Source organism: Bufo bufo, chromosome 2, assembly GCF_905171765.1.
Source record: "Bufo bufo chromosome 2, aBufBuf1.1, whole genome shotgun sequence".
NCBI classification, from domain to species: Eukaryota; Metazoa; Chordata; class Amphibia; order Anura; family Bufonidae; genus Bufo; species Bufo bufo.
In genome coordinates, this window is record NC_053390.1 from 437560424 (window position 1) to 437573768 (window position 13345).

The 13345-nt window shown below is 42.0% G+C and overlaps 1 protein-coding gene across 1 annotated transcript in view; it reads left to right on the forward strand.

Moving 5' to 3' along the window:
* MYO9B (myosin IXB) overlaps positions 1-13345 on the forward strand; it is a 182140-nt gene that overhangs the window by 85328 nt on the left and 83467 nt on the right. The window contains 5 exon segments of the mRNA XM_040417459.1: positions 2812-2946; positions 9280-9401; positions 9506-9647; positions 9870-10065; positions 12972-13047. Coding sequence (XP_040273393.1) covers positions 2812-2946; positions 9280-9401; positions 9506-9647; positions 9870-10065; positions 12972-13047 — 671 coding nt within the window.

The window sequence follows — 13345 nt, forward strand, 5'->3', positions numbered from 1 at the left end:
AGTTTTTTTTAACTCTAAGTCCCCCAAACATTTCATCCTGTACGGAATGAGACTTCTGGGCTTCCTCCACCCCCATAGTGGCTCTGACAGCCTTTAGTAAGTCTGGCATGCATTCAGAGGAAAAACTAAATCTTCTGTCGGATTCGGAGAATTCTGCATCAGAGGAAGCCTCCTCGTCATCCCAGGGTCTAGAGGACGAAGCATCTTCAACTATTTCGTCTGAATCTGAGGAAGAGGGGGATGCTATTCTGTCTTAGTTGGAGGTGAATCCCTAGGTAAGGAGGTAAGCTGAGCGAGAGGATTTGACTTCCTCGTGAATCATGGACCTAAATTCCTCAATTAATGAAGGTTGTTCTTCGCGTATAAAACTTGAAATGCAGTCCTTACAAAGCCTTTTATGGTAATCGTCTGGAAGCCGCTTATAGCACGATATGCACTTAGCGGACTTCCTAACCTTCTTCTGTGCCTCCTTAGGGACCTAGAAGGGGAGAGTGACCCCAATCAGGCTGATATATGCCCAGTGTTAGTACTGGGACTGCGGGAGGGCAGGGGGACACCAAGGTAATCCGGTGGTGGTGTCAGGAAACACTGGTGTTGGTGGTGGGAGGTGGGGATTTAAACTCTCTCGCTGTTCCTGCTCCTACAGAGGTCAGGGGTCAATCTCCTTGTGGGCCGTTGTGGTGATGAGTTGGAAATATACGCTCCCTATTTTTTTTTTTTTATTAACTCCGTATTAAAACTAGGCTTTACAAGCCCTATGATACCGCATTCAGGCTGAAAAAAATGAGATCTTCATGCTGTGAGGAGTCACTTTAATATATCCTGCTTATATAGTTCTCATATGGTATAATTTGAACCAGATAAAACGTGTAAAATATAAATTGAATATGCATCCCTTACAAGAAATTGATCCCTGCATGTTTCACTGCATAGTGTAAAGCCACTTTGAGCAATTGTGTCAGAACATGCTCCAGGTCTTGCAAGCACGTACCTAGGTGTGCCACCAGGATGTAAAAACTGGTCCTTAGTTTGAAAAATGTCTCAAATGAGCAACTCTGGTAGGATATGAGGGGCTTTGGTTCTGCTGTCTCCTGCCAACCCTAGGGCTACATACAAATCCAACTCGCTAAATGGACAACACATTTCTATAAAGAATAGGGATCATATGTTTTAGTGTTTTTTTTTTTTTTTCAGGCCTTGAGGAAACTAGGCCAAGCTGCCCTGATTCAGAATCCCAAATTATAGTGTTGTATAGTCAGACTGACAAGGTGATAGAGACAACATTTTATAATAATCAGTTAAAGTCATAAGAGCCTAAAGCAAATATATTAATGCAGACCAAACTGTCCATGTTGTCCGCAGTCTAATCAGATCAGTTCTTCCGACCTGCTCAGCATTCTGGTTGCCATGAACATCACTGTCATCTTATGTCTGCATTACTTGGTTATTTATTTATTATACTTATATTGCACTGACATATTCCGCAGCACTTTAGACCTGATCATCACTTGCTGTCCACAATGGGGCTCACAATCTAAGTTCCCTATTAGTAAGTCTTTGGAGTGTTGGAGGAAACCCACACAAACAAGGGGAGAACATACAAACTCCATGCAGATGTAGTCCTTTGTCAGATTCAAACCAAGGACCCCAGCTCTGCAAGGCACCAGTGCAAACCACTGAGCCACCGTGCTGCATTTTTTATAGTACATTCAGTATGTCGAGTATATGAGTAATAATGTGGCAAAGCAAACATAAAGTTGAAGACATATCAATTATGTGATAAGATGCATCAGTTTATGAGATGGTGAAAATGCCATAAATTGGACCAAATGTATTAAATTGTGCACATCCTGACAAACTTAGTGCAAGTTTTCTCTCATTTATGCCACTTCAGTTTCAGCTTGTATTTCCACCAATATTCTTTACATCTCAAGTCACGACTAAGGGTACTTTCACACTTGCGGCAGGACGGATCCGACAGGCTGTTCACCCTGTCGGATCCTTCCTTCCACTATTTCGCTGTGTCGTCGGACCGCCGCTCCATCCCCATTGACTATAATGGGGACGGGGCGGAGCTCCGGCACAGTACTGCAGTTTGTGGTGAGAGGCCGCCGGACGAAAGTTGGACATGCAGGACTTTTAGTCCGGCGGCCTTTCGCCGTGTTGCGCCGGAGCTCTGCCCCGTCCCCATTATAGTCAATAGGGACAGAGCGGCGGCACGGCGAAATAGCGGAAGGACCCTAAATTTTACAGATTTTATTTCTCTGAACCACACTGCTTATAGATACATTTCAAAATGGTTGTGGAAACTGTAAGAAAGTGTCTAAAACACATACATGTTGCTCACATACTGACTTAGAAATATCCTATCCTTGTCCACAAAATGGACAAGAATAGGAGATGTTCTATCTTTTTTGCGGGGCCACGGAACTGACATATGGCACATCATGTGCTGTCCACCTATTTTGTGACCCCATTGAAATAAATTGGCCTGCATCCGATCCGCAAAAAATACAGATCGGATCTAGAAGGTATATAAAGTTGTGTGCATGAGGCCTAAATCTGTCCCAGTGTTTCGTTATTTATTTATTTATTTTTTTATTTCGTCATCTTCTCCAAATTACTGTTGCATTTTGGGAAGTAAATGTCAGTGTGTTTTTGTTTTTCTGTTTTGTTGTTTTTTGTTATACCCTTTTTTTTTTCTTCTATCCAAATTGTTCTCTGTGCCATATACATGTGAATATATAGTTTAATATGCCAATTACCATAATATGCAGATACATATTTAGTTTCATTGTGCTATCTTTTCAGTGTCTTTCCATTGGCGTTCTTGACATCTTCGGGTTTGAAGACTTTGAAAACAATAGTTTTGAACAATTTTGCATTAATTATGCCAATGAACAGCTCCAGTATTACTTCAATCAGCACATCTTCAAGCTAGAACAGGTGAGAAATACAGCTAAGTGGCCTGCTGTGTGTAGAAAAGGCACACAGTTTAGTTTTGTCCAGTTTACAGTAATTCTCCTGACCCTTGGCGTTCTTCTAGTAATAACCTACAAAAAGTTAGGGATATTTGGCTTGTGGGTGAAATTTCAGGATGAACCTAAAATGCACTCTAACCTTTACAGAAGAACTTAGAGGACCTTTCACTACTCCTGACATGCCTATTTTAATAGCTTCATACATTTCCCATGTAATAACACTTCTGGAGCATCTATTGGCTCTTTGTTGTGCCATTCCTTTATTATTTCTACTAGAAGTTATGAATGAATTGCTAGCAGTCTGCAGTAAGGGTACAGAGGGGTGGTAACAAGTTGGGGGGGGGGGGGGTGTACCTGCACAGTCTGAAAATGATTGGATAGAGTCAGACTGTGCAGGTACACCCCCCCCCCCCCCCAACTGGTTACCACCCCTCCTGTACCCTTACTGCAGACTGCTAGCAATTCATTCATGACTTCTAGCAGGAATAATAAAGGAATGGCACAACATACAGCCATAAGAATGGATGCTCCAGAATTGTTATTACATGGGGAATACAGGAAGCTATTAAAACAGACATGTCAGGAGTGGTGACAGGTCCTCTTTAATGTGAACTTCTCTAAACTTTTGAATGCACATGTCCAACTGTTCAGTGTTTCAGTAGTTTTTGCACAACTTGCTGTTCTCTAACAAGGAGCTTAACGGCAAAATTCACAACAGATGTTTGATCCATGAATCATCCAATAAATTTCCTGGTACAACTTGAGACCAAGACAACACCTAACAACAATTGATCAACAGTACCTAGCTATTGCGAGGCTTCAAGCAGGATGTTCTCAGAAGGAAGTGGCCATTGAGCTTAGAGCATCACAGAGTGTTATTAGCAGGTTACAACAGAGATACATCGAGACTGGAAGAGTCACAGAAAGGCATAGAAGTAGACATCCTTAGACTACATCCCACACTGATGACCGCTTTATTGTGAACAATGCCCTGCGGAACTAAATGATGAATGCCACACAACTCCAGGCACACTTAACCCCTTAAGGACTCGGCCCTATTTCACCTTCTGGACTTGGCAATTTTTTGCAAATCTGACCAGTGTCACTTTAAGTGCTGATAACTTTAAAACGCTTTGACTTATCCAGGGCATTCTGAGATTGTTTTTTCGTCACATATTGTACTTCATGACACTGGTAAAATGAAGTAAAAAAAATTCATTTTTATTTATTAAATACCAAATTTACCAAAAAAATTAAAAAAATTGCAAATTTCCAAGTTTCAATTTCTCTACTTCTATAATACATAGTAATACCTCCAAAAATAGTTATTACTTTACATTCCCCATATGTCTACTTCATGTTTGGATCATTTTGGGAATATTTTATTTTTTGGGGATGTTACAAGGCTTAGAAGTTTAGAAGCAAATCTTGAAATTTTTCTGAAATTTTCAAAAACCCAATTTTTAGCGACCAGTTGAGGTCTAAAGTCACTTTGCGAGGCTTACATAATAGAAACCACCCAAAAATGACCCCATTCTATAAACTACCCCCTCAAGGTATTCAAAACTGATTTTACAAACTTTGTTAACCCTGAAAATAGAGATACAATTTCAAAATTTAACTTTTTTGGCAGATTTTCCATTTTAATAATTTTTTTTTCCAGTTACAAAGCAAGGGTTAACAGCCAAACCAAACTCAATATTTATGACCCTGATTCTGTAGTTGACAGAAACACCCCATATGTGGTCGTAAACTACTGTCCGGGCACACGGCAGGGCGCAGAAGGAAAGGAATGCCATACGGTTTTTGGAAGGACTGTTTTTTTTTTTACCCCATGTCCCATTTGAAGCCTCCCTGATGCACCCCTAGAGTAGAAACTCCAAAAAAGTGGCCCCATTTTAGAAACTACGGGATAGGGTGGCAGTATTGTTGGTACTAGTTTAGGGTACATATGATTTTTGGTTGCTCTATATTACACTTTTTGTGAGGCAAGATAACAAGAAATAGCTGTTTTGGCACTGGTTTTATTTTTTGTTATTTACAAAATTCATCTGACAGGTTAGATCATGTGATATTTTTATAGACCAGGTTGTTACGGATGCGACGATGCCTAATATGTATACTTTTTTTTAATTTATGTAAGTTTTACACTGATTACATTTTTGAAGAAAAAAAAATCATGTTTTAGTGTTTCCATAGTCTGAGAGCCAAGTGTTTGGGTGATTACCTTGGTTAGGGTCTCATTTTTTGCGGGATGAGATGACTGTTTGATTGGCACTATTTTGGGGTGCATATGACTTTTTGATCGCTTGCTATTACACTTTTTGTGATGTAAGGTGACAAAAAATGGTTTATTTAGCACAGTTTTTATTTTTTACAGTGTTCATCTAAGGGGTTTAGGTCATGTGATATTTTTAGAGAGTCGGTCGATACGAATGCGGCGATACCAAATATGTATACTTTTTTTTATTTATGTAAGTTTTACACAATAACCGCTTTTTTAAAACAACAAAAATGATGATGTTTTATTTTTTGGGCAATTGTCTCCGGTAGGGGCTAATTTTTTGCGTGATGAGGTGACGGTTAGATTGGTACTATTTTGGTGGGCAAACGCCTTTTTGATTGCTTGCTGTTGTACTTTTTGTGATGTAAGGTGACAAAAAAATGGTTTATTTAGCAGTTTTCTATTTTTTACGGTGTTCATCTGAGGGGTTAGGTCATGTGATATGTTTATAGAGCCGGTCGATACGGATGCGGCGATACCTAATATGTATACTCCCCCCCCCCCCCCCCCCCCCCCCCTATTTTTTACAATTTTTTTTTTTTTTTAAACTTTATTTGGGGAAAATGACGTTTTTCTTTATTCTTACTTGAAACTTTTAATTTTTGGGGGGGAAAACTTTATTTTTTCAACTTTTTTTTTGGTCCCACTTTGGGACTTGAACTTTTGGGGGTCTAATCCTTTACAATGCATTCCAATACTTCTGTACCCCCCCCCGCCAACGGTACCGGTACGTCATGGGTCCTTAAGGACTCGGGAACCATGCCGTACCGATACGTCATGGGTCCCTAAGGGGTTAAGGGAGATGAAAGGCACCCAAGTCAGTCCAATCGAAACTGTTTACATTAGCATGGTCTGCATGCTAGACAACCTGCAAGGATACCTGACCACAGGTGTCATCGTCTTGCATGGGTCAGGGAGCATCTACTCTGGATGAGGGACCAATGGTCCTCAGTGCAGTTTACTGATGAAGATCGATTTTGAGCAGAAATGATGTCCGCCAACGATGTTGGAGATGTTAAGGAAAGCACTATGCCCCAGCCACTGTTTTCACCAGATGAGCCTTTGGTGGTGGTAGTGTTAGTGTGGGCAGGTGTGTCTAGTGAATACAGAACTGCCCTACACTTTGTGAATGGTACAGTGGCAAACCCATACTACTTGAATAACATCATTAATCCAGTCATTGTGCCTCTGCATGAACAACACAGGCCTAATTTCATCTTCATGGAAGACTATGCGCCAGCTCACCGAGGTCTCATCATTAGGGAGAGCAGCTGCTGGAGACTGGGGTACCTCAAATGGAGTTGCCCGCATTTTCTCCAGACCTGAATCCCATTGAAAACCTATGGGATCAGCTGAGTTGCCATGTAGAGGCTTGTAACTCTGTACCCCAGAACCTCAATGACCTAAGGGCCACCCTTCATGAAGAGTGGGATGCCATGTCCCAGCAGACAATAAGTCGACTTGTGAACAGCATGAGACGTCGTCGTCAAGCTGTAATTGATGCTCAAGGCCACATGACAAGTTATTAAGACAGACATTTCTGTAGGGGTATACCCACCACTGGTGTTGGCTTTTGTTTCAATAAATTGTTTGAGAAGAGGAAATCACTATTGCATGCAGAGGTCGCAATAATGCCTGTACAAGCGTCATAGACGCCTGTTCAGGCCATTTTACTCCCTGGAAAAAGTCTAAGGCGTACCAATACACCTTAGACTTTTCCCTGCCAGTCATCAGCGCAGTGAGCGATGTGAACGGCAAGGGCAGCGCACCGATGCTGCTGCTGCTTGAAACAACCAATAACAAAGCTCCTTACAGTAAGGAGCTTAGTGATTGGTCAGTTTGAGCGGGCTGCTGGAGCTTATGCCACACCGCTCTGAAGTAAGGAAGCAGGCGTACGATCCTCACTGACGGGGTAAGTGGCCTTGCTGTGTAGTGAAATTTAGTGGGGGTTCCGGATCTGAGCGCCTTGTTTTTCCCTATAGTGATTAGTTTGCAGCGCTCAGGCGAGCGCCGTCTCTCCTCCCTGCTGAGTGCGGTACTGAAGACAGCCTCAATAGAAGGTCTAGGGGAACGTCTTCACTACCGCGCTTAGCAGTAAGGAAAAGTGGCTGAGCGCTTCAGACTCCTGCTTGTAGAAGTCAGCGAGGGTCTCAGCGCTAGACACGCCAACAGGAGACCAGCAGCAAGCAACACCAACCTCAGACTTGGGTCTGACCGCCAGCTGCAAGACAGCGAGGACACGGGAGGGAGACCCTCAGGGCAGGTCATTCTATTGTCCCATAGCCATAAAAATAAAGGAGGAGCAGCTTATAGGTGCAGCAGACTGTGATGTGCCTGTGTACCCGGTGCGGGGCCCAGCACATGCCTCCTGGCTGATACACAGATGTCACAGCATGACTGACTTACAGATACCCCTACTCTCATTGCCAATGCACGTCCTGGAGATAACAGGGGAGAAGAGAGGAGGCTGCAAGCACCATGGAACAGGAGGCTGTATGAGCGTTAGGGTCGGGTTCACACACAGACAGTAGTGACCAAGGAAAAGCATCACTGTCCCACTATATACCGTACACTATTAAACAATGTGCACTATAGTCCATGACACATCACACTATATACCGTTTACTGTATCACTATGTACACTATAACAGTGTGATAATGTACTGTATATACTTTTATAGTGTACATAGTGTGATGTACTGTATATACTTTTATAGTGTACATAGTGTGATGTACTGTATATACTATGTACACTATAATAGTATAACAGTACACAATCACACTTCATCCCACTATGTGCACTACATACAGTACATTATCACACTGTGCTACCCTAAGCCTACCACCCTGACCATGCAGAGCACTGTGCTACCCTAAGCCTACATAGCCTCATACTGTGCCAACCTGACCCTGCAGAGCTCTGTGCCACACTAAGCCTACATAGCCTCATACTGTGCCAACCTGACCCTGCAGAGCTCTGTGCCACACTAAGCCTACATAGCCTCATACTGTGCCAACCTGACTCTGCAGAGCTCTCTGTGCCACCCCAAGACTACGTAGCATTAGCATGCAATCTGAGACCACTATTAACTGCCTGAATAAGGTACGTTAAAAATAACTTTTGTGTTCTTTTATTTAAAAAATCGGTTCTCCACCAAATCTGGCGATCAGGCTAGTAGTGTGAACTGGTGTATAAAGGATATTTATAAATATTTCCTCCTCAACTCACTCTGGTGTAAGTTGAGGCGAAGTATTTATAAATATCCTTTATACACCAGTTCACACTACTAGCCTGATCGCCAGATTTGGTGGAGAACCGATTTTTTATTTTTTTTTATAAAAGAACACAAAGTTATTTTTAACGAACCTTATTCAGGCAGTTAATAGTTTTCAATAGCAGTACGTCCATTTTCTATCAAAAAGCAGTTAACTACAATCTGAGACCACTGCAGAGGGGGAAGCTCTCATGTAACAGTGTCCCCAGCTTTAGGCGTTGGAAGAATGACTGTAATAGAGTCTACTGTTCTATACCAGCAAAAACTGGCAGCACTGTTTTAGGTGGCAGTGGTCTTATGTTTAGTATATGATGTCGGCTAGATTTAAAATTGTCTAAATTTGCTATTTATGCATGGACAACAGTTTTAGAATACTAGTAATGGTTTCCCTGCATAAATAGCAAACCCTTAATGTTACGTAGGCCTTCGTATTAACTATTTGAATTACTGTAACTTTCGTACTCCTCATCGGCTAAAAATACTCCTCAAAAATAGTAAGAGGAGTATTTTTACTCTTCCAGAAAAAATGTAGCGCGACCTCTGATTGCATGCATCTACTTAAATGCCCTACTTTCCTGCTATAATATCACTTTAGCGTGAACTTTTTTACATTTTCCATAAATTTTACCCGAAAGCCAAATATCCCTAACTTTTTGTGAGTAGTGTATACTGAATTTGTTTTATAAATTTAGGTCTGTAGTGTATGATAAAAGTAAATAACTGGATGTATGCATTGCAGGAAGAATATAAAGGTGAAGGAATTAGTTGGCACAACATAGACTACACAGATAATGTGGGCTGCATCCATCTGATCAGCAAGAAACCAACTGGCCTGTTCTACCTGTTGGATGAGGAAAGCAAGTATGTATAGTTCAAACCTATTGAAACTAAGTTAGCATTTGGCATGAAGTGTTATCCAATAAAATGTTTTGCCGTCATTTGGTTACTTGCTCCTTTTTGTCCAGTTTTCCTCATGCCACTTCCCGCACTTTGTTGGCCAAGTTCAAACAACAGCATGAGGATAATAAGTACTTTGTTGGCACACCGGTCATGGAGCCCGCGTTCATCATTCGTCACTTTGCAGGCAAAGTAAAGTACCAGATCAAGGTAGGGGCATTACATCATGTTGTTTGAGAGTCATTTGTAGTCAGTGGTTGGAGCCATGTATGTATGTTTGTGTGTGTAGAATATATATATATTATACAGTATGTCAGGGATCAGCAACCTCCGGCACTTCAGCTATTTGGAAACTACAAAGCCAAGAAAGTTTGCTACATATAGTCACATAGATAGATGGATAGATACAGATGATTGTTTTCTCACTTGCAGGATTTTCGGGAGAAAAATACAGACTACATGAGGCCTGATATTGTGGCTCTCCTCCGAAGCAGCGACAGTGCATACATTCGTGAACTCATTGGTATGGATCCAGTGTCTGTCTTCCGATGGGCAGTGCTGCGGGCAGCAATTAGATCAATGGCTGTACTGAATGAGGCTGCGAGGCAACGAGCAGAGAAGACAGCAGGTACTTTGCACTGACTGATTTCCTGTAATCTAGAGGTGGTGCTGATTTGGATAACTGTGTCAGTTGCATTGCAGAACCTTTTTCTAGTTCAGCTGTCCTTTGTGATGCAGTTATTGAATAGTGTTAAAAAGTAAACCATGGATAAAATCTGCAAAATCTTTGTAAGACCTCATTAACACTTGCATATTTTGCAGCAGTATTTGTAAGCCAAAGCCAGCAGTTGCTCCACAGCACTGAAGAGGTGCAGATCTTTTTCATTTAAGTTTTGCCATCTTCCGGGGTTTGGCTTGCATAAAGACAAATGTAAAATTGTGCCATTGACCTTAGGCCGGGTTCACATCCCCACTATATATTTTTCCATTGTTCTGGTCTGTTAGAAGAGCAAAACGATGGAAATAACAGAATTGCCGGATAGGGCACATAACTGACCTGAATGGAGTTGAACAGACTCCATTGACTACAATGGAGTTCGTTAAAGGGCTTCTGTCACCCCACTAAACAGTTGTTGTTTTTTTTGTTACTTATAATCCCTATACTGCGATTTATGCATACATACTGTAATTAATCATCTTTGTTCTGCAGATTCTGTTAAAAACGTACTTTTAAAATATGCAAATTACCTTGCTACCAGCAAGTAGGGCGGCTACTTGCTGGTAGCAGCCGCATCCTCCTATCCTAAAGACGCCACCTCCGCATGTTGATTGACAGGGCCAGCGAACGGGATCTTTCTCTGCTGGCCCGGTTTGCATTCAAAATCTGGCGCCTGCGCCGTACCTGTCTTCAGTCGGCGCAGGCGCACTGAGAGGAGGACGCTCGCTCGGTTGCTCCTTCCTCAATGCGCCTGCGCCGGGTGTAGATGTGATGTCATCGGCGCAAGCGTATTGAGGATGGAGCGCCGAGCGAGCGTCCGCCTCTCAGTGCGCCTGCGCCGACTGAATACCGATACGGCGCAGGCGCGAGATCTTGATAGCAGACAGGACCAGCCAGAGGACGATCCCGTCCGCTGGCTCTGTCAATCAACATGCGGAGGGGGCGTCTTTAGGATAGGAGGATGCGGCTGATACCAGCAAGTAGCCGCCCTACTTGCTGGTAGCAAGGTAATTTGCATATTTTAAAAGTATGTTTTTAACAGAATCTGCAGAACCAAAATGATTAATTACAGTACACCCTGTACAGAATTATTAGGCAAATGAGTATTTTGACCACATCATCCTCTTTATGCATGTTGTCTTACTCCAAGCTGTATAGGCTCGAAAGCCTACTACCAATTAAGCATATTAGGTGATGTGCATCTCTGTAATGAGAAGGGGTGTGGTCTAATGACATCAACACCCTATATCAGGTGTGCATAATTATTAGGCAACTTCCTTTCCTTTGGCAAAATGGGTCAAAAGAAGGACTTGACATGCTCAGAAAAGTCAAAAATAGTGAGATATCTTGCAGAGGGATGCAGCACTCTTAAAATTGCAAAGCTTCTGAAGCGTGATCATCGAACAATCAAGCGTTTCATTCAAAATAGTCAACAGGGTCGCAAGAAGCGTGTGGAAAAACCAAGGCGCAAAATAACTGCCCATGAACTGAGAAAAGTCAAGCGTGCAGCTGCCAAGATGCCACTTGCCACCAGTTTGGCCATATTTCAGAGCTGCAACATCACTGGAGTGCCCAAAAGCACAAGGTGTGCAATACTCAGAGACATGGCCAAGGTAAGAAAGGCTGAAAGACGACCACCACTGAACAAGACACACAAGCTGAAACGTCAAGACTGGGCCAAGAAATAGCTCAAGACTGATTTTTCTAAGGTTTTATGGACTGATGAAACGAGAGTGAGTCTTGATGGGCCAGATGGATGGGCCCGTGGCTGGATTGGTAAAGGGCAGAGAGCTCCAGTCCGACTCAGACGCCAGCAAGGTGGAGGTGGAGTACTGGTTTGGGCTGGTATCATCAAAGATGAGCTTGTGGGGCCTTTTCGGGTTGAGGATGGAGTCAAGCTCATCTCCCAGTCCTACTGCCAGTTTCTGGAAGACACCTTCTTCAAGCAGTGGTACAGGAAGAAGTCTGCATCCTTCAAGAAAAACATGATTTTCATGCAGGACAATGCTCCATCACACGCGTCCAAGTACTCCACAGCGTGGCTGGCAAGAAAGGGTATAAAAGAAAAAAATCTAATGACATGGCCTCCTTGTTTACCTGATCTGAACCCCATTGAGAACCTGTGGTCCATCATCAAATGTGAGATTTACAAGGAGGGAAAACAGTACACCTCTCTGAACAGTGTCTGGGAGGCTGTGGTTGCTGCTGCACGCAATGTTGATGGTGAACAGATCAAAACACTGACAGAATCCATGGATGGCAGGCTTTTGAGTGTCCTTGCAAAGAAAGGTGGCTATATTGGTCACTGATTTGTTTTTGTTTTGTTTTTGAATGTCAGAAATGTATATTTGTGAATGTTGAGATGTTATATTGGTTTCACTGGTAAAAATAAATAATTAAAATGGGTATATATTTGTTTTTTGTTAAGTTGCCTAATAATTATGCACAGTAATAGTCACCTGCACACACAGATATCCCCCTAAAATAGCTAAAACTAAAAACAAACTAAAAACTACTTCCAAAAATATTCAGCTTTGATATTAATGAGTTTTTTGGGTTCATTGAGAACATGGTTGTTGTTCAATAATAAAATTAATCCTCAAAAATACAACTTGCCTAATAATTCTGCACTCCCTGTATGTATGCATAAATCGCAGTATAGGGATTATAAGTAACCAAAAAAAAAAAAAAAACTTTAGTGGGGTGAAGCCCTTTAAGTTTCTTTTAGGAATCCTCCTTTTAATTGCAGAGGCCTCAAGTGGAGGCTCCAATGCGATATGAACTCGCCCTAAATTTGTTTCACTGTTTTGTTCTAGGTGTGGTTAGGAAAGGGCCACGAGTCCCTTTGGGGGAGTTACAGAAGTCAAATACCTCAGCTGAGAAAGTATACCGGTGAGCATCTGTACACATCAACATTAAAACCTTATTTTACAATATATAAAATCAGAAGTATTAAACCTATCATGCATAAACAATTTAAAGGTTACAATTGTATTTCTTATATGAAAGGTTTTATTGGAAATGTTTCAAAAGTTATTAAACTCTACAATTTTGTGGATTTTACAGCTAGAGCGGAGGGACTACATGGGAAGAAGTGCTAGTTTGCTTGTGCATCTTTTTGGGCACCCATGTTGAGGTTGATTTCACTGTGGCTGCTCTCCTTTTGTGCTCAGTATATTAAGAGTTTGCA